This window comes from Lethenteron reissneri, chromosome 43 (assembly GCF_015708825.2).
Source record: "Lethenteron reissneri isolate LAM-NWPU_2019-01 chromosome 43, ASM1570882v1, whole genome shotgun sequence".
Lineage (NCBI taxonomy): Eukaryota > Metazoa > Chordata > Hyperoartia > Petromyzontiformes > Petromyzontidae > Lethenteron > Lethenteron reissneri.
The window spans coordinates 1,257,459-1,279,535 of NC_083821.1; the positions used below are offsets into that span (position 1 = coordinate 1,257,459).

At 55.4% G+C, this 22,077-nt stretch overlaps 1 protein-coding gene across 1 annotated transcript in view; it reads right to left on the reverse strand.

Annotated features, from left to right (window-relative positions):
• Nucleotides 1-22,077, reverse strand: part of LOC133353260 (sodium/potassium-transporting ATPase subunit beta-1-interacting protein 3-like) — a 78,446-nt gene that overhangs the window by 10,990 nt on the left and 45,379 nt on the right. Inside the window, exons 3-4 of the mRNA XM_061569360.1 lie at nt 18,637-18,717; nt 9,246-9,443 (exon numbers count right to left, since the gene is read on the reverse strand). Of these exons, the coding sequence (XP_061425344.1) occupies nt 9,246-9,443; nt 18,637-18,717 (279 nt within the window). The remainder of the gene's footprint in view (nt 1-9,245; nt 9,444-18,636; nt 18,718-22,077) is intronic.

Sequence of the window (22,077 nt, forward strand, 5' to 3'; positions counted from 1 at the left end):
GGAGGGGGCAGCCTGGGAGTGGGCAGCCTGGGAGTGGGCAGCCTGGGAGTGGGCAGCCTGGGAGTGGGCAGCCTGGGAGTGGGCAGCCTGGGAGGGGGCAGCCTGGGAGTGGGCAGCCTGGGAGTGGGCAGCCTGGGAGTGGGCAGCGTGGGAGGGGGCAGCCTGGGAGTGGGCAGCCTGGGAGTGGGCAGCCTGGGAGTGGGCAGCCTGGGAGTGGGCAGCCTGGGAGGGGGCAGCGTGGGAGGGGGCAGCCTGGGAGTGGGCAGCCTGGGAGTGGGCAGCCTGGGAGTGGGGAGTCTGGGAGTGGGCAGCCTGGGAGTGGGCAGCGTGGGTGGGGGCAGCCTGGGAGTGGGCAGCGTGGGAGGGGGCAGCCTGGGAGTGGGCAGCCTGGGAGTGGGCAGCCTGGGAGTGGGCAGCCTGGGAGTGGGCAGCCTGGGAGTGGGCAGCCTGGGAGTGGGCAGCGTGGGAGGGGGCAGCCTGGGAGTGGGCAGCCTGAGAGTGGGCAGCCTGGGAGTGGGCAGCCTGGGAGTGGGCAGTCTGAGCCAGCCTCCGACAAAGATTTACGATAATCTCGCCACCTGACCACCCGGCTACATCTCCTCGTTCTAAACGTGGTCTCCTTCTGCCCCAAGTCGTATCCCGATTGCGAATTCGCCATCTCGTCACGGCGCCTCGTGGTGAGATGGCGAACTCGTTCGGATCTCTCGCCCCGAGGTCTGCGACCCAGCGCGTTTGGAGTACGGCCCAAGGAGACGAGCCAAGGAACGTCCACTCAGTCGAGGGCCGTAACATCTCCCATCCTGCTGCTGCCATATGAGATTAGTGTTCGTCGCATAACGGTTAAACAGACATTACATGACTCCTTGCAAAAAGGTGTCAGTTTTGTTGCCAGATAGAAGGGTAAAGAACCAATTATCATATTTTTACTGGCAAATGAGGTCCCCATAGTGTAGACATTTCATTCTCGAAGCTGGAATTTAGCCAAATTCATTGCAGGGCGAAATGTAATGCGATGGGTTTATTGTTCAGTCATCGCTGGCCGGGCCGAGACCAGCAGCTCGCTGCACTCGAGGCCCCGGTGTGTTCGGAGTTGTGCGGGTGACACCCGGATTCGAACCTAGGACCCTCAGCAGTGCGCGGCTCAGCATCTCTGACCCCCTGAGCAACCGGGCAGTTTTTTTCTTCTAACCAAAATTTATTCAAATTTCACTCGCGTATTCACTGCGGAGGTAAAAAAAGAGGCAAGAGAAAACGCTTCACATCCTTAATGACATTTCTCTCTGTGCCTTCACTCCCCCGGGTAATTTTGAGCGAGAACGACACGAGCTCGGGCTTATCTGAGGAGGCTGCGAAGGAGTTATTTTATTCCTGAAAGTATTGAATGCCTTCCATCACCGCGTGGCAATGTTGCGTGCGGCTCGGAGTGTGCGTGCCTGCCTTGGTGTGTGTGGGGGGGGGTAGGCGGAGTGTGCGAGAAGGGCCCTCGTGGGAACGCGCGTGTGCCACTTCACATTTTGCCGAAATTTGTCGAGGAAAGATATCCCCGCGTTTAGGCGCAGTCACCCTCCTGACGCTCTCCGGCCCGAGAAGCGTCGTGACCGTCCGTCGAGCCCTGCGTGACGCGGCGCGCTATGCACGGAGTCGTCCCCGTCGCGGCCCAAGTGGACGAGAGCGTTGCCCCGAAACCGCGCAGAGGAAAGAGGAACCGTTTAGCGGACGAGCACACACCACCCCCCCACACCACCCCACACACCCTGACAGCTGCCCGGCAGCGGCAGCAGCGGCGTCCGTACGGAGGCGTGACAAGCCGAGCAGGCTCGTCGGACACAATGACGCAATGGTGGCGATGGTTACAATGATGGTGGTGGTGGTGGTAACGATGATGATGATGTCATCGGTTATGAGGATGGTGCCAATGGTGATGGTCATTGTGAAGTTGATGGCGGCGATGGTGCCCGTTATAGTGTGTGACGATGGTGATGGTGGTGATTGTTGTGGTGGTGATGACGATGGTGGTGATGATAAAGGTGGTGGTGATGATGGTGTTAATGGTAGTGGTGATGACGATGGTGGTGGTGAAGGTGATGGTGGTGATGCGTGCTGGAGACGCAGGCCGTGGTCAGGAGCAGTGGATCGTGGAGACGGTGACAGGAGGAGTGTGGTTGCTCTGATGATGCTTATGATGGTGCTGATGTAGTGGTGGTTATGATGATAATGGTGGTGGTGGTGGTTGTAGTTACAAGGCTGAGCCAACTGTGGATATGGGATTTCAATTCTCACAATCTCACAATTGGCAGCCTCGCTCCCTTCTCGACCGAGCCACATCCTGGCCTTCTAATACCTTGCTTAATGGCACAGCTTACGTCTACAAAATGCAGTGCACAGACACACAGATCACACACACCACACACACACACGTACGCACGTCCACCTTTCCGAAAATGTAATCTAAATTGTCCTTGCGATGTGACTTTGCGGGCCTCTTAAATCCGGGCGGCTCGCTTGCTGAGTGCCTCTCCACAGAAGCGCATTGATTCGCGCGAAGCCCATCCCGACGAGCGCGACTCCAGCGCAGGGCCGCGCGGAAAGGGAGCGGCGCCTGTAACGTCGGGCTCAACTTATGGAAATCCCTCGCCTCTGGGAGCCTCGTCGCAAGCTAATGAACCTATGAATAATTAAATGAGATCAAAATACGAAATGCCCGCAGGTAACTGTTATATTGCGTTTTGATTTTCAATTTTTTTTGGCGGGGTGGGGGAAATATTTTTGTTAGATTTTTTTGTTGCTGCAATTTCCACCCCTCCCCACCCACACCACCGCCCACACCACCCCCCACACCATACACACCACACACACCACACACACACCACCCCACACCACCCCCCACCCCACACCACACACACCACCCCCCACACCACCCCCACACCACCCCCACAACACACACACACCACCCCACACACCACCCCCACACCACACCCCACACCACACACACTACCCCACACACCAGCCCCACACCACACCCCACACCACACACACTACCCCACACACCAGCCCCACACCACACCCCACACCACACACACACCACCCCACACACCAGCCCCACACCACACACACACCACGTGACACATCGCTTGCGCTGTCGGTGTCACGTGGTCACGAGAGAGCCCGTTCGGAACTCTCGCACGGCAACTCGTCGTATTGTAGAGAACGACCCACGGAAGCGGATATTGTAGAGTTACTTCTGAGATCTCTTCAACTAACGTCTGCGAAGCACGTTAAGGGGCAGCACTCTCCCGCCTGCTCCACCACTTAGAATCGTTCTAGATTTAGAATCGTATTCGTCACGTGACTGTGCAACTTGTTAAATTAGTATTTCTCTGACAGTTGGATTTTTTTAAAACAAATTTAGTGCAGATCCAAATTCCATGTCATGATTTCATTTAGTGAGATCATTAACTCACAGACCCTGCTTAATCACAGGCGGCTAAAATGTGGACTCGAACCGAGGGTCTCAGCAGCGCCGTCTCAGCGCTATGACCTGCGACCCGTTCGGTCCTCCTCGCGTTTTGATTTCCGAAAGTGATCTGGTATGGGACTGTTCCCATTAAACCCTTTAAGGAATATGACACGGCACAGCAAACATATAATGCAGTGGAAATCAATACTCGTGTTCGATATCCTAACGTGTGTTTAAATATCAATGACCCCAATTTCCATGTGCTTTTAAATATCCATACGCCTTGAGCATCAAAATTTGACGAGAAGAATCAATGGCGGTAAAGGGTTAAGGCGCAGCCCCTGCAATGTATTGTTGGCGGTAGCGCCTCCACGAGGACCTCTCCAACAGCACTGCGCTTCGTGTCGTTCTCTTTAGTTTGGTGTCTTTCCCCCCGCACCTACGATTAGCGCGGTTGGCTACGTACGATGCGAGAGGGGTTTAACATGCAACATACATATAACATACTACATTTTGGCCTAAAATGTTCGCTGCTGGACAGATGCCTTGGAGGAGGCGGGCGACAAGGCTGAGAGCATTGTGGCGGTCACGTGGCACGCATGCAAGGCATGATGGGAATATATGTATGTACTTTATCTTGAACCTCTTTCACACCGTACGCAGCCGACCGTGCTCATCGTAGGTGTGGAATCACGCCTTCCTACGGGCACGTCCCTTGCGTGCTGTTCAATCTAAGAGGTGGCAGTACCCACACTTTACCCCACCATACACGACCTGCCGATTGACTGACTGTGACCTACCTATTGATGCTGCTGGGTGGACAGACGCGGAGGGGAGGGGAGGCGAGGGATTTTAAGAAATCTGCCGCCGTTATTGCAATTGCCGCGCCGGAAGATCGGATCGGATCGAACGGGTGATCTCTGGATTACCGGCGAAATCAATCGCACCCCGAAAGTGCATTAAGCGCGCATTGCGCAGTTTGGTTGCGTTGGGACTTCTGCCGCTTTAACAATAACCACATAAATAAAACAAGCGATAAAATATACGCATTGACTAATGGGCACTTTGAGAGCTGAGTCTCCTCGTGTACTCTGAGCACGACAGCGCGCGATGGAACGCGCTCAAGTGCCATTAGCCGTGGAAGTAACTCAAACTGCAGCGTTCTGTCCCGCACGGCCCAATTACGGCTCAGAGAGACGTCGCTGAGAGAAGACGGGGGACAAATTAGCCACGGCGCGGGGAGAGCGAGAGACGGGGAGGAGAAGCAGAGAGGGAGACAGCAGCAGCAGCAGGAGAGAGACGACATCACAGAGGCGGACGACAGGACGAAGAGAGGGAGGCGCGGATGAAAATGTGGGATGGCTTTGGTCAGCAGTGGGGAGTTACAGGCTGACCACAACAATAACAACAATCACAAAAATCACTATAATCACAGCAACAATCACAACAACAATAAAAACAACAATCACAATAACAATGTCAGATTATTGCGTCACAGAAATAACAGAAGGAATAGAGTGAATGGCTTGTAACTTTCATCATCGCCATTCAGCCATGATCAATCTACTGCTGGATAAAGGCTTCCCCAAGCCACGGCCAATTCTCAAGGCCCTGCCGTGTGATGATCCCACGAGCACCATCACACGCGAGCTGATTCCATTGGTCCATCTCCACGCACGGATGAGTTCCATCCCTTGGCCGCCGTTCCCATCAAACATCCTTCACCCGCGGCCGTTCACCCTGACAGACATGACGCGTCTTGCCCAAGTCCCCTCGGTGTTCTCAACAGCCGACATGACGTCATTCACCTGCGAACCTTCTCTGGCACGCAAATGTAATTCCAAACGTCAAATATTATTTTTGTTGCGCACTCGCCAGTTTTTTGTGTTCCATAATGTTTCGTTGTATAAATCACGATTAATTATCATGTTATTATTTCATATTATTAATTAACCACCATGAGATGACTAGAGGATGTGGCGGAGACGTCAAGGAGACAGCGTGCGTGCTGCAGCAGCAGCAGCATCGAGGGCTGCTCCGTCGGCAGGTCACCGGCCCGGGGCTCCGGCGTGACCTGCGCTGTGCCACCAAATGCCGAGGCTCGGCAGGCGCCGGCCACGTCCAGTCGACGCCTCTTTCTGTTTGTTTGTTTGGGCCTCATTTCACGATCGCCGCTCTCGTTGTCGCCCTCAGCAGCCGCACCCTGGTTTCATGTCGTACTCGCTGGCTCTCGTCCACACGAGGAAGCCTCCTCTCCTGCACTCCACCGTGCCCGCCCACACTCTCCCTCCTCCTCCCCGCCCGTCTGCATCCCTCCCACCCCAAGCTACCCAAACCCTCCTCCTCCTCCTCCCGCTCTGGACCACTTCGCTGCACCACCTGCCTGAGGCCATCGGTGCATTCCGCCATCAAACCGCAGGCCTCGGTGGGGCATCTGTAGCCCCCGCGTCTCCACCTCTGCAAAATGAAGGGCAGTGAAGGCCGTGCCAATTTATTTCCAACAGCATTTCCCTTGGGGAGGGGGTGGAGGTAAGGGGGGAGGGTGGGTCACCTGGAGGAACTAACAGTACCTCTCTTCACTTAACCGATTGAGCGCCCACACTGTTGCCTCAAAAGTGTGAATTTCGTATTGACATTTTTTTTTATTTCGCGTTCGGCGACCGCGCTATTCCGCGCCCGCGCGAGCAGCCGTCACCGCATCGCCGTGCCCGCCGAGATCGTCGTCTCTGCACTGCGATTAAAATCACCCCCCCCCCTCGCCCCCGCCGCCGGGTCCCACGTTCCCAGCGGCGTCCGCGGCTGATGGGTGGAGCGGTGGCGGTAGAGGAGGCGCAAGGCACGGCGCGCTCTGCCCGGCCCCCTGCCCAACGTTTCGTGGCCGCTACCCCGCTCACACAAAGCCGCGATGCGCCGCCGCGATGCACGATGAGTAAATGGTGAAGCAGTAGAATGTTTTATGTTTTTGGTCCGTCGAAAAATTGGATTTAGTGACCCATATTATCCGGCGGCATCGTTTAGGAAGACAATTCTGGACCCGTGTTGACATTCTTGGTCTCATCGGCAGAATCGGGGCTTGTTTAAAAAAATGCTGCCGTCTTAGCAGATGTTATTGGCAAGAGCACTTCATATAAATTATGGGTCTCTGATCCCCACAAAATAGGCAATATTGTACGCAAACGTGTTACGTTTTATTGTGGAGCGTCAGGGGTAGAATTTATATTTTCTGAACTGCGTTCTGTCTCCACACATAAATTAAATGTTTAGTCAATTGGCATATTGGCTTTCTAGACCAATATTATCCAGCAGCACCATTTGTTTAAGCAATCAAACCCTGGAATGGTTTTGACCCTTTGGCTCTCATTACCATTGTTTAACAAGCCTGACCTTGCTGATGAGATCTAAAATGTCAAAACCACAACTACACGCGGGCGTAATTTCTCACTCAGTGTTTTTTTTCTTCCAGATCGCTGGTAGAAGTGGATTCGGTGGCACATGACCAGTAGCCGCAGACACAGCGAGGGTAATACTTGATGTGGTGTGCCGGGTGCGAGACAATTTCCGGGTCACGCACCCAGACAGACCCGGTTGGACTTAAGCCCCCCGGATCTATCACATTCATCTTCGTGGCATCAGCTCCCCTTAATGCACAGCACGTGTGTGGGGGGGGGGGGAGCGGTAGCGCAGTGGTTATAGTACTGCGCTATGTAACAGCCGGTCCGAGTTCGTTCGATTCTGCGCTTACGGCCAAGGTCAGTGACGAATATTTGAACCTGTCCTGGGCCTCCCTTAGGTCAACTCAGCTTGAAATGAGTGCCTGGTGCGGTGTGGAAACATCGCCACTGGGGAGACAAAAGCGGCCGGGCGTGGTGCTAAGTCACCACACACCGTCGTGTGTGGTGCCGGACATCATAGGTGTGACGTAAAACAGCACTTGCCTCAACAGCCTGAAAAGGCTATACGGGGGACATCTATCTTGATAATTATTATTAATAACTGAATTATTATTATTTTAAAATAACTGGAGTCCATTGGCTGCGCATTGCGCGTCGAGTTTGTGCGGCGGTGGTTGTAGCACTCGGGTTGACGTTTCAACGTTGCCCCTTCGTTTGGAATTCACCGGATTTTCACTCGCGATTTTATTGACATCGACCACCCCCCCTCCACCTCCAGCCCCCACCCCCCCGTCCCAAAGCGTTCCGAATCAATCATGGATAATTCACAATTGATTCGAAATCAAAACGTAAAATTCTCCCAAGCCCCCAGTGAAATGAAATCATCGGCCATAAACCTAACGGCCGCATTTGCACCATAAGCGACCAGCCCCTCCCCACCCCGCCCACCGCCCCCCACGACGCGACGCAGTAAGTAAATAAATAAATATGTTGTTTAAAAAATAAATAAAGCGAAACTATTACAAACAAACAAAAAAAATCTCGAGTTTGCCTCCGCCGGCTCTGGGGGTAATTCCGATGTCAAGCGATCGAGCTGCGGCCTCTCTCTCCCTCCCGATCCCTGGGTTCAGGCCCCTGGCGAGACAGCCACAAATTGGTGCCGCTCCCTCGGGGTGGGGGGCGGGGGGGGAGAGGTTCTGGAGCGTTGCCGCGTTTGATGGCCTCGGCGCACTCGCCCGTGGCTTCGGCGTTTCCCTTCGAAATTGGGCCCGGCGCTGTATTTGTAAATTGGTGCCTCTTGTTGTAAGTCTGCTGCTGCGAGGGCGCGCAATCGGTGAAGGGACAGATGATGTCCTCTCCCTCCCTCTCTCTCGTCTCTGTGTCGCAGTTTTAGAGGCGCTTTCCCGTGACGCGACTGAAATAAAACGCAACGCCATCATCATCTCTCTCTCCGCTCAGGGATAGAGTCCAAAGGGTTAGAGCAGCGGTTCTCAACCTATGCAAGGCATCTGTGGGGCAAGACCATTCGCGCGACGGCAGTGGTAGCGTTGTTATTTTTGTGCGTTAATCTATTGATTTTTGTTTTTATCGTTTTCGTTGATTCGGAGGCGCGGGGACCCACAGACGAGCGGGAAGGCAGATAGAGCCGGCGTCACCAATCTCGCCAAAGCGCTTGTGGTCCTACATTGGGGTGTGTGGACAACTCCGTTAATAATAATAATTGTTTATACACGCGGGGAGAGAACACCGCGCGCGATGGACGGTACATTGAATCTCCGTATGGATGGAATACGGATGGAGATGAATCCACTTGCTGTACTGCCATCACACCCTGGCAATTCACCAACCCTCACTGCCTCCACAGTGCGGGATCACAGCCACGTGCAGCACTGCCACCCAGCATGTTGAGATGACATCGTCTTCGGTGTTAACACGTCCTACGTGTTAATTACGTGCACATAATTACAATGAATGTTTTCAACCGTTACATTAATTACAAAAGCTATATGATGGCAGCGCACGTGGACAGTTGACAGGCCTGGTAGGGAGGGCATGTGACAAGCAAACGTTTGGGAACCTTCGGCTCAGAGGTTGGAGGTCAGGGTTAGAGCTACCGTGAGGGTCGCGTGTCTATTGGCTGACCGGTGACCGGCAGAGGAGGAGGCAGTGATGCCCCTGGCCATGGCAATCGTCCTGCGGTGATCGCTGCGCTCAAGGTCAAGTGTCGATGTCAGATCACTTGCGCTGCGTGGTGAGCAGCAGAGGGCAGTGCGGCAAGATCAATAATTGTTGTACTGCACTTCTGTGCTCTTCCTGGTCTATGCTCCCGGATTCACCGATCAGGGCTTGAGCGAGAGGGTGCGAGCGAGCGAGCGAGCGGGGGAGCGGTCACTCACGGCGATGAGGAGCTGGGTGGACGAGTGGATGACCTCGAGGTGCTGGTACTGCAGGAGGCACCCGGGCACGGAGATGTAGGCCAGGCCAGCAGTGGCACGGCCTGGCGGCGGCTCTGCCGGCGTCACGCGGCAGCCGGGCCCGTTCTCTCTCCACCACGAGCGGTGGATGGACGCGTGGAAGGTCAGCGTGTCGCTGTCCTGCTCGCGCGCAAAGACAAAGACAAAGCTGTCGCGTGTAGCTGCACAGAAAGTCGGACACGACCGATGAGAGATGGGGAAGGTTCGCTGCGGTGGGGGGGGGGGGGCGAGGGGAGGCCCCATGCAGAAGAGACGGCCAAATCTGAATATTTATACTGGAAGAATCTGATGAGCTATAAAGCTCTTTTCATAGATTGTCCAGTAAGCAGCTGCTGTAGGCAGCAGCGAGACGGAATAAAATAGTTGGGAGGCCACGACTAGACGTGAGAGCAGCGAATGAAGGAAGAATAACAACCCTCTGCAACACACAAGGGGCAAGTGGCGCTTCTTCACGGCACGAAAAATCGCCACTGCCAAACGCACACAATGTGCCGAACCGACTTTCCTGTGGTCTGTCAGAGTCAAAGTGGGTTCCGCCTCAAACGAGCGCCGAAGCATCGGTGCTCATCTCCCGTCCACAACACGGCAGAGCCACAGTGGTACTCGTTTTATCGGCCCCGGAGCGACGATGATTGGGCTCAGTTAACCCTCAACCGCATTTTGCCTCTTTCGGGGCAGCGTTACCGACGAACGTGCAGAGTGCTTGTTGTGCTTGTCCACCACGAGCTCCAAGCACGACGCAAGCACGACGCAAGCACGACGCAAACGCGACACAAACACGTGTATAAAGCACAGAGCCTTTGTGCAGGAACTTTTGGTGTTTTTTACATCATGCACGAAGGCCGTGTGCTTTGATCACATGCTGGTGATTGGTGTGAAGCTCGTGGTTAGTTTTCCGGCCTGGACTATTCTTCTCTGGTGGACTTTTCTCGTCAATTACAAATTCAGATTGTACTCATTTGAGGCTGAGTCAACCTAGTGGAGGCCCAGGTACGGGTCAGATAATCTTCACCGTTGTCGGTGGCCGTGAGCGGGAATCGAACTCGGGTCGCCGGGTTTGTAGCACAGGGCGCTAACCGCAACACGACAAAGACAAAGATCCCAAATTATAGCCTCTGACAGACTGTAGGGGCAAGTGTTGTTAGCGAGCACCTATGAAAGCCGGACACACGCCCGCACACACGCACGCACACACACGCACACACGCACGCACACACGCACACACGCACACACGCACACACACACGCACACACGCACGCACACACACACACGCACGCACACACGCACGCACGCACACACACTAACGCACGCACACACGCACGCACACACGCACACACACACACACGCACACACGCACGCACACACGCACACACGCACGCACACACACACACACGCACGCTGTCTCCAGTCGCCTGGCTAGAACCCAGCGAGCGATCTTCGTGAATTACAAGCGCTGTCAAAACAGCTTGGGAGCTGCTTAGCGAAATTAAACACTTGTCCAAAATGAATGGCCACCTGGAGGCCAAGTGTGCCGAGAAAGGTTGCCAGAATTAACAACGCGTCTTTTGTGAGATGAACGAGATTGCGGGCAGCAGCAGCGACTCTTAAACCCGTGTCGAGGCGCCACCAACCCGATTTAAACCCTCCCACTCTCTCTCTCTCTCTCCCGGTCTCTCTCTCCCGCTCGCTGTTATGTTCATTATCTTGTAAAAGATAATTGCCTGTACTGCTTTGAAGATATGGTACCTTTGGTTGATGGTGGTTGTGGTTGATTGACTTGGTGGCAATGGTTGAGTTAGTGGTGGTTGAAATGGTTGTGATCATGGTTTGGGATGTGTCGTGGTTGTTGACAGTCAAGATGTGTTTGATCTCATGGAGATGGTTGAGGTGGTGGTTTCTTGGCCTATTCTCTTATCCTCTGGCTTCTGGGTTCGCTGATACGAGTCGGACCTCCTAGTGAGAAATAAAGATTCTACGAGCATCTCTCTCCCGCTCTCGCTCCCTCGCGAGAGGCAGCCAAGCGCCACGCCTGGGCGTAATTGCACGGCTCCGAACAAAAGTAATTCATCTTCCGAGAGCTTTCAATGCGGCTTGACATTTATTTAATGTCTAATTAATAATAATCATAACAAATGATACGGCCTCGTTTAATTTAATTTGATAAGCCGTGCATTATAATTAGATTCTTCTTCCTCTTTCGTCCGTCGTTTGTTAACACACGGGGCTCGATATAATACGCGCGTGGTCGTGTTCCGCCAAATTATGTAATTACCACGAGTTGTACCATCGTGTTAATTGTTGCCATCACCGCCATCGCCTTCCACTCCAGTGATCTCTCCGTTCTTTGACACCGACGTCCGCATTTTGGAATTAGCCGGTCATGTTCCCCGAGTTCGAGGGTTCGAGTGAGACGATTGAGGGCGTGCAGTGATTCATCCCGTTGTATCGGCATTCATCACCGCCCCATTACCGCTCTAGGTTAGGCCCGCGAAAATGATCACGCAGAGGGTTTACCGATCATTGTTTCATCTCGCTGTTCTTTGTCCGGTCAAGTCAAGCGTCGATGTATCTCCACGCTTCGACGGAATTCCACATTCCGGTGACAGGGAGATAGTCCACCGCATATTACAACCACTGTTGCCCTCTAACAAAGTCGAACAAGAATAACGATGGTCCGATGAGACCTCGGACCCTGATCTGAACTCACCACCGTTCGAATCTGAAGCCCTTTGATCACTGCACTGCTGGACGCGTGGCCGTTACACCCGGAGATGAATCGCGAGCGACGCGCGGGCCGCTGGGCCGGGCAGTCTCGGGAGAGATCGAAGAAGCTGCACCTCGCTCGGCGCGGGAGGGGGGGGGGGGTTGAGGCGTTGAGCCACGGGGGCAGGGGATGCCGGTGGGTGGGTGGGAGGGTGGGGGGGCAGTGTGGGTCGAGAGGGGGCAAGACGGTGGTGGGTGGAGGGGGCGACCGTTCAGGTGCGACGGCCGCTTTCATTTCCCGCTCGGCTGAGCAGGGCCGCGATGTCTCTATTTACGAGGCGGCGGCAGGCCGGAAGCCGGCTACTTGCCGGTGAGTTAGAGTCTTCTCACGTGGCTGGCCCCTCCGATAAATCCCATTGCCAATGGGGGGCGGCGGCTGCAAGCACTGCCGCGTTAACCCGTGCGCTGGCCCCGACAGCCGGGCCCGTGCCATCATCGCCGGCACGGGGCTCGGAATCGGTGGCAGCCGATGGGCGAGACTCGTGGCGACAGCGTGGCAGCCAAACAGGAGGGAACGCAACGCGTCCGAGAGGATGGAGGCCGAGGAGATGGAGCGATGGAATTATCTCTCGCGTGCAGGTGCAAGGCGGATTAGCAAATCGGCCGGGCGTGGTGCTGGCCACCTAGCCCCTATGTGTGTAGTATCGGCCTTCATAGGTGCTCGCTAACAGCACTTGCCCAAAACGTCTATTTAGGCTATACGGAGGGATCTTTGACTTTAATTATATCGCAGGAGCGTGAGAGATGGTGGAGGATTGGGGAGGTCTTCATCCAGTAGTGGATTGACCGTGGCAGTTAATGATGATGACACCCATTCATCGATGTTCGTATCAGCGGCGAATGAGGAGGGTGCTCGAGAAGGCCTCGACCGTCGGTGAGAAGGCGGCTCAAGGAAGAACAAGTGCCGAGCCGCGGGGGATTCAAGAGGAGACCCGCGCTGCGTAATCCGCGCACTCTGGGGGCTCTCCGCACAAAGTGTTAAACGAGATAAAGTGGAATTACGCAGCGCAGAGGATTCGGGAAAACAAATGGACTCGGAGATTACGACGGATTTTTCACTCGTAATGAAACGTTAAACGTATAAAAAAAAAGTCGCGGCGGTTCCATAAATCAGGGGGCGTCTGCTCGTCTTCGACAAAGACATCGGCGAGACCGATGACGCAAACCGACGCCGCCTCTCCACCCCCCATCTCCTCCTCCCTCGCGGAGGTGAAAAGATATCATCGCACACGAGGCCCCCCCTGTGAGCGGTGATCACGAGCAGACGACGCGGCCCAGCGGCAGTGGAGAGAGAGAGATGCCGACAAGAGACAGGGATGAAGTTAAAAGAGAGAACTTGCTACAGACAACACGCGATTATGGAGATTAATCCGCTGTTTATGTTCATTGGCTTTTGAATGTGAGCTGATATTTGGTGCACCCCGATTGCTGCGTGAATCCAGTGCCCATTGGAGCTGATTGGGGGCCCCGAAACTTCCGCTTGGGCAGCGAAGTTTGCCCCGACTCTGTTCCTCGGCTCGAGACCACGGGGCGGGGGGCTCCCCCCCCCCCCCCCCCCCCACTGCACTCTGCCGCGTACCGGTGGCTGGAGGGGGCTGTTCATCATTGAAGGCCCCCAATGCGAAAACAAATTTACAACCAGTTACTATTCTCATGCAATTCTCCGGCGCGTAGTACACGTGCAGCCCCAAACGAAACTATTGTATCTATTTACCAGCCCACTGAGATATATCGCCTCTTTTTCCTGAAGCTACCTGGCCACAAATGAAAAGAAGTGGTTCATCACGTGGACATTTATAGCAGCAAAATACTCTAAACGCGTGTTTCTGAATGGTCGCGTGGACACGCACATATACAGCAGGCGTCAGGGTCGGGATCGAACCCACGACCTCCTACATATCAGGCGAGGTAGTTAACATCTCACCACGGAGAGAGAGAGAGACACGCAAACTCCAAATATACAGCAGCAGCAGGCATCGTCAGGGTCGGGATTGAACCCACGACATCCTGCACACCAGGCGAGGTAGTTAACATCTCGCCACCGCGACAGCCTCGTGGTAGGGCTGCTATTGCTCGCTCACCCCATTGCGAGCGGAAGCATCTCCAGTCGGGAGAGCCGCCCCACAGGGTACTTTGGTCTACTCTTCCATGCTGGCCTCGTCGTTTTTGAAGAGGTGACAGTACCCACACTTTACCCTACCTGCCGATCGACTCACCGCAGTTCACCCACTCGCACTGCTGGGCTGGACAGGGGCGCAAGGGTGGGTTGTGGGTTTGGGGTTCTGAGAACCTTGCACCGTTTGTCGCGCCGGTGTGTCACAGTCGAGCCCGGCGGGCTGCGGGTCTGCAGGTCCGGTGCGCTGAATCGTGACAGCGCCACCGACTGTGGCAGCGGCGTCTAGCCGAGACGAAGACGCCGGGTGGCCGCGGGCGTTGTGGCGTTCGGTGCCTCGGCGCCCGCTCGCTCGCTCTGGCGCTGCGCCACGCACGGTGCCACGTGGGGAACGTTGCACGGATCGTTGCGCACCGTGCGCTCTCTCGTCATTCTATCTTTCTGTACCGAGTTGGTTTTGGTGTTTTTTTTGTTTGTTCCACGTACGCACGCACGCACGCGCGTGTGTACGTGTGGCCGTGAGGGTAGTACGCGGCGAGAAACCCATCTCGCCGCGTTTTCTTGTTCGGAATCGGTGATCCAGAACGCAATTACTGAACCTGCCTCCGTCTCTTTCCTTAGAAAATCATCCCCCCCCTGCGGGTGGGGGGGGGGTTAATTTGCATAATTTAATACAAATCATGTTGTGCTACTTTGTTCCTCAATTAACCCCTTGTCGCCCACGTGACGGTGATCCACGAGTACGGTGCAGGGCGGCGAGGAGGCTCCGATCTGCAACTATCGATACGGAGGATGGAGACGTGGGGAGGAAGCTCCGATCTGCAACTATCGATACGGAGGATGGAGACGCGGGGAGAAGGAGACGTGGGGAGGAAGCTCCGATCTGAAACTATCGATACGGAGGATGGAGACGTGGGGGGGAAGCTCCGATCTGCAACTATCGATACGGAGGATGGAGACGCGGGGAGGAGGCTCCGATCTGAAACTATCGATACGGAGGATGGAGACGCGGGGAGGAGGCTCCGATCTGAAACTATCGATACGGAGGATGGAGACGTGGGGAGGAAGCTCCGATCTGAAACTATCGATACGGAGGATGGAGACGTGGGGAGGAGGCTCCGATCTGAAACTATCGATACGGAGGATGGAGACGCGAGGAGAAGGCTCCGATCTGAAACTATCGATACGGAGGATGGAGACGTGGGGGGGAAGCTCCGATCTGAAACTATCGATACGGAGGATGGAGACGTGGGGAGGAGGCTCCGATCTGAAACTATCGATACGGAGGATGGAGACGCGGGGAGGAGGCTCCGATCTGAAACTATCGATACAGAGGATGGAGACGTGGGCGGTGCTGCCCGAGCGCGTTCGCCGCTTGTTGCCGAAGGTTCACGGTTCGATTCCAGCGGCCACCCTGGTTATTACTCTGGGTGTATTAACTCTCGTGATGATGAAAATAATAATAATAAGACTAGCACGTGCCGGTGGACATTAAAGATCACGTGATATCGTGCCCAGGCCACTGTGTCCCGGCGGCGTCGTTATCCAAATTCGATAAATGTTTAAATCCCGCAAAATTACTCGATGGTAATAACCAACCCCGACTATTACGGACACCTGGCAGGACCCGCCTGCAAGAGAGTCATGAGACTCGGTGAGGCACTCCCGGGTAAACGAGCGTAGTAGTAGTGATACTAATAGATAATACATACAGTAGAGAGGCTGAGAAAGAGGGGGGGGGGAGATGAGGTAATGGCGACATTCAGATGCTGCAACAACAACAAGGACGGTTGCGAGGGCCGAGATAACAACCACACCCTCACCACACCCTCGCCACACCCTCTCACCATAGCCTCACCCACCCCCACTCACCATAGCCTCACCCACACCCTCACCACACCGTGATTGCGCTCTGACTACGCCCTCAACACAACACGTTGAGACCGAGACTGTCCGGCTATCCCAGGGCGTTTGGTAGCTCTGTGATAAACAGAACACACTTGTTATATTTAATTGCTATATTTAATTGTTATATTTTATTGTTATATTTCCCCTGCTCTGGTGTTGGTCAGCATACATCACGATGACGATCACTCATCACGATCACTCATCACGATGACGATCACGATCACCGTCACGATGACGATCACCATCATGATGACGATCACCATCATGATGACGATCACCATCACGATCACCATCACCATCACGATGATCGCCGGTTGGTTTTGACAGCGCCGCCGCCCTTCTGTACTCCGGGGCGTCTCTCACTCAGAGCGCTCGACGCGCGATCGAGCGACGGCATCGCGTCTCGAAGGCACTTGAAAGGGCACGTCCAGTGGGCAGCTGTCCCTGTGCGGCACAACGCGACTCAGCACCCCACCTGCGAGCGGGCATTCGTCTGCCAGTAGATGGGGGGAGGGGCGATCATCGCTGCTGCTGCTATGCCTAGTCCCGACTGGGTAATTTTTCATTATCGGCTCACTCGAATCAAGTCACGTGATGAGATCTTTAACGTCCGCTGCGAAGGGCGCGTCGTGTCGTACGGCTCACGCGCCGCGCCGCAGCGAGAGCCCCGGGCGTCCTGCTGAGTTCGAACGCCGAACCTCTGCCACGAGCGGCGGGGGCTCTTCCCCTCGCCGTGCCGCGTCACCCACCGCGCCATGCCGGGCACGCGTCCTGACCAAGCGGATTGGCACGCGTGGTGAGGTGCCGGTGCATGCCGCTGCGTGTGTGACGCGCATCGTGTGGCATTCAGCGCTGCGCTGCGCTCCCAACCGCGGCAATCAGAGTTCCATTCCCGCTCACGGCCACCAACACCGGTAGTGACGATTCTCTGAACCCGGTCCTGGGCCTCCGCTAGGTCGACTCAGCCTCAACTGTGTACATGGTGCGGTGTGTAAACATCTCCGCTAGGGAGACAAAGGCGATCGAGCGTGGTGCTGGCCACTCACCCCCTCGTGTGTCGTGCCGGCCTTCATCGGTGCTCGCTAACAGCACTTGCCCCAATAGTCTGTTGAAGGCTATACGGGGGATCTTTGTGTTGGAGCGTGCTTTTGTGTTTTCGCAGCGTGATGTGAGAGTAACCGCGTCGCCATGTCTTGACTTTGTCTGTCTGTCACGCTTGATAAATAACATTAATGAAAAAAAACCACCACCTCATCCTCTACCACCACCCCCACCACCAGCAGCACCACCGTGTAACATCAATATGCACAGACGCAGATTAAATTAGTATCGGTGATATGGCTACACACAAAAAATAAGCCTGACAGCTTGCCAATTTTCCAGAGGATCAGTGAGATTTGTTGTAATTATTAATAATTAGAAAGATTCAATTAATTCCCTTTTATGTCATCCACCACCCAACCCTTCCACCCTCTCCAGCGTATGAAGGACTTTCTGTGCGTGTCGGACAAGGGCGCAGCCCTGCAATTGCTCACTCAACCCACTGCTGGTGGAAGGACCTCCGCTAGAGGTAGCTCTAGAGAGTGCGCCTCTCGTGGGGATCTTGGCCTACTCTTCCACAATGCCCAGACACCTTAGAAGACGTGAGGATACCCAGACGCGCGACCTGCCGATGGACGAGTTGTTCACACTGCCCGGCAGCCGCGGGATATCAGCGACTCGCCAGTCGACACAGCACAACAAGCCGCCGCCATGCGCTGCGCCCCATCTCGTCGCGGGAGATGAGCGGCTGGGGGGCTGGAGAGCGCTTTGGATGGGCGACCGCCGTGCGTTGCCGCACGCTTCGTTGGCGCCAGCAGACGGCAGTGCTGATAAGCCCGGAGTTGTACCGTACGTCTATGCTCCCGCAACTATGTTTTCTCCGCCGTCACCAGCGCGCACTCACTTGCCCGTTCAATTGACGCGCGTCACCTCGGTGTCATCAAATAGCTCCCCGCGACCAGCAAGGCGCGGAGAGGCCATCGTCCAGAGCGGTTGTTCTACGGGTATACAACTGAATCTCGACCATAGAAATGTGGAATTTCCATCACTGGTCGGAGCCCCAAGGCACCGAGCTTGAAGCACTGCGCTGCGAGTGTCCAGTTGCGCGCACCTGGCCTGGCACAGTCGCCGTGGTGACGGTTTTTGGTATCGATGTGTGTTTTGCACCGTGACTCTGTGCCAGTTAAACATTCACAACATTTATCTCCGTGTGTGTGGCACGTTCGATTAATAAAGTTCAAGTAAATTTAAAAACAACTTAAGCAACGGCCACATCAATAACCGCGGACACAAATTCAATCAGTCTTTGGTAAAACGCGCATTTCTAAAAAAAAAAAAAACCTGTCAGCTTGCAGATTTTCCAGATGATCGGTCAGGTTTGCTGTGATTATGAATTATGAGAAAACATCAATAATTCCTCCGGTGTCAGGGCAGCGCGAAGCAAGTCGCGCGCTGGGAGAGAGACAAAGGGGGCCGAGGGCGACGCACCTTGGACAGGCCTCCGACTTCAAGGTAGAAGCAGACGAGGAAGACGTTCCACGAGACCCACAGCACCATCCACACGGCGTACTGCGCGCACAGCACACACAGCACACACCGTGTACTGCACCCTGTGTGGACTGCACGGAGTACTGCGCGCACAGCACACACAGCACACACAGCACACACCGTGTACTGCACCCTGTGTGGACTGCACGGCGTGCTGCGCGCACAGCACACACGGCACACACAGCACACACCGTGTACTGCACCCTGTGTGGACTGCACGGAGTACTGCGCGCACAGCACACACAGCACACACAGCACACACCGTGTACTGCACCCTGTGTGGACTGCACGGAGTACTGCGCGCACAGCACACACAGCACACACAGCACACACCGTGTACTGCACCCTGTGTGTGCTGCACGGCGTGCTGCGCGCACAGCACACACATCACACACGGCACACACCGTGTACTGCACCCTGTGTGGACTGCACGGCGTACTGCGCGCACAGCACACACAGCACACACCGTGTACTGCACCCTGTGTGGACTGCACGGTGTACTGCGTGGACAGAAACGCACAGCACATGGCGTATTGCACTCTGTGTATCGCACTGTGTGTGTATCTTAGGATGTGTGTACTGCACTGCACTTTGTGCATGGTGCACTCAACGCGCACAGCACGTGATGTACTGCACTCGCAGCACCTCACACAGCACCACACACGTGATGTATTGCACTCGCAGCACCTCACACAGCACCACACACGTGATGCACTGCACACGCAGTGCACTGCACACACAGCACCACACACGCATGACACTGCCCACAGCACCAGACACGTGATGTACTGCACACGCATGACACTGCCCACAGCACCTCACACGTGATGTACTGCACACACGTGGCACTGCCCCCCACCTTAACACGCCGCTAGATATTACAATCACTGCCTCGGGTGGCCGGCAGCGTCAGCCAGTCGCCGGCAGAGTTTGCGCGTCCCTACGATGGCGCGGGCGTGAGTGAGAGGTGGATGTGTCTTGACTTGGCTGCGGTTCGACTTTATAACGACGACTCGGTTCGCTCCGGTGGCGCTGACGCAGCGGCGTCCATCCTCCTCCTCCTCGTGCTGCTGCTCGCCTCTCGGAGTCACCACTCGCCGTCGCGGGCGACCCCTTCGGGTCGAGGTCGCGGCCGGGTTTCGGGGCCGGGTGGATCGAGGGTGAGTGAGGAGCAAGGGAGTGGGGGGGGGTCCCCCGGCTCCGCGTGGTGTGATAAATAAATAAATAATCGAGGTGGCGGAGCGGCGCACGTGCAGGAGAGGGTCCCACCGCCGCCGCTGCTGCTGCTGCTGCACTCTCGCCCCCACAGCGAGCAGCAAAGGCACCTGCCACTGGATTCGAACCCGAGGGTTCTCGTCGTCTCCGACGGTGTGTGTACACACACACAATGGTGTGTCCCCCCCCCCCCCCACACACTCACACAACGGGGCGAGGGAGTGAGACGGCGGGCAGCTGGATGACCCAGCCCCCCTAAGCATCGCAAGACGAGGAGGCACAATAACTCCCTGCCGGCCACAGCAGCACCGGGTCCTCTACCCCACGTCGGCGTCTCCGCTGTCGCCTCGCGAGGATCGTCTTGATTCAGGGGTCTGCGACCTGCGACTGCGGAGGGCCGCGTGCGTCTCTCTTCAAGGGCTGCTTCGTGGCCGCCGTGCAGCGAGCACCGCCGTCTCGTGTTCACACGAAGTGCAACGCGGCTCTTCACGTATTGGGGGTTTTTGTTACCGAATTTTTTAAAAAAAGGTCTCTTCTTGTTATATAAGTTGCCGACAACCGTGTTAGTTGAAAGGAATTGGGAGGGGGGTGATGGGGGGAAAGGGTGGTGGGGGGAAAAACGAAGATCTTCTTGGGAAACCGCCAAGGGGCCCAGGCAGTGGCGGCGTGGGGCGCCGCGTTCGGAGCGAGACGCAGACGCCGGGAGCGCCATCGACGCGTCAGTGAGAGCCGCCTCGGCCGTCTCCTGCCGCTCGCCTCGTGCACAAGACGAGAGAGGAGAGAAGACCAACCTCCCCCCCTCCCCCGCCAGCACACACACACCCACACGCGCCGTTACAATTATGGTGCTAATCCTCTGCATCTGCCTGCGATGGTGGCGGGCGGTGGGAGGGTGTAAAGGGTTAAGACGACAGATTGGGTGTATTTCTCCAGCGGGGGCTTATCACGCACGGTTCGGTAAGCACGCAGCCTTCACGCGATGCGAGGTGGCATTAGGACGGGCGAGCAATTTGCGTATTAAAAATGCAAGCCGGGGCCGGCGGCGGGCGAATTGTAACTCGCGGATGTGAACTGCGCGGCGGGTGTAGGAGGCATAGAAGAGTGGCATCGCGAGATAGAGTGAGTGAGAGTGATATAGAGAGTGAGTGAGAGATAGAGTGAGTGAGAGATAGAATGAGTGAGAGATATTGAGAGTGAGAGATCGAGTGAGAGAGTGAGTGAAAGATACAGAGTGAGAGAGTGAGAATGATAAATATAGAGAATGAGAGTGAGCGAGTGATATAGAGAGTGAGAGAGAAAGTGAGAGATAGAATGAGTGAGAGGTATTGAGAGTGAGAGAGAAAGATAGAGGAGAGATCGGGAGGATACAATCCTCGTGGGCGGAGCGCGGTGATGCACGGGGTAGGAGAGGGAGAGGATGTGTTCGCATATCCGACTCGGAGAGATCCGTAGTGGCGCTGCTCGGGCAGATGGCTGCCCCGGATTACGGACACTTTTTCTGTCACCCCCTACCCCCCCCCCCCTGGTTTTTGTATTTGAGCGGAATGGGACATGACGTTTTAATTACTTTTATAATGAGCTGCGAACAGCTAAAGCGGTGTCGCAGAGGCAGTCGCTATTAGGGCGGATTGTGCGCAGGGAATAGACTCCTCGGTCTCGGAGATGAAGAAGGGACGAGAGGACGGAGGAGCGAATGGGGATGGAGACTTCGTGAGCCTTGCAGCAGCTGGGGTGGGTGTGGATTATTTTAGGCTGGCGTAGAACGGACACGTAACGGAATAATTTGCCCCATCTCCACCAATTTATTTATTTTACCTCCGCAACATTAGGTGCGGAGACGATAACGATTACGTGTATTTTTTAGGTGTCTGTGTGTGTATGTCTGTGTGTATATGCGGGGAGCGGTAGTGTAGTGGTTAGCGTGCTGCGCTATGAACCTAGCGACCCGAGTTCTATTCCCGCTCACGGCCAATACCAGCGACGATTATTTGATCTGGTCCCGGGCCTCCCCTAGGCCGACTCAGCCTCAAATGTGTAGACATAGCTACTGGGGAGACAAAGGCGGTCGGGCGTGGTGCTGGCCACCCATAGGTGCTCGCTAACAGCACTTGCCCCTACAGTATGTTAATGCTACACGGGGGATCTTTGTGTGTGTTTATTTTCCTC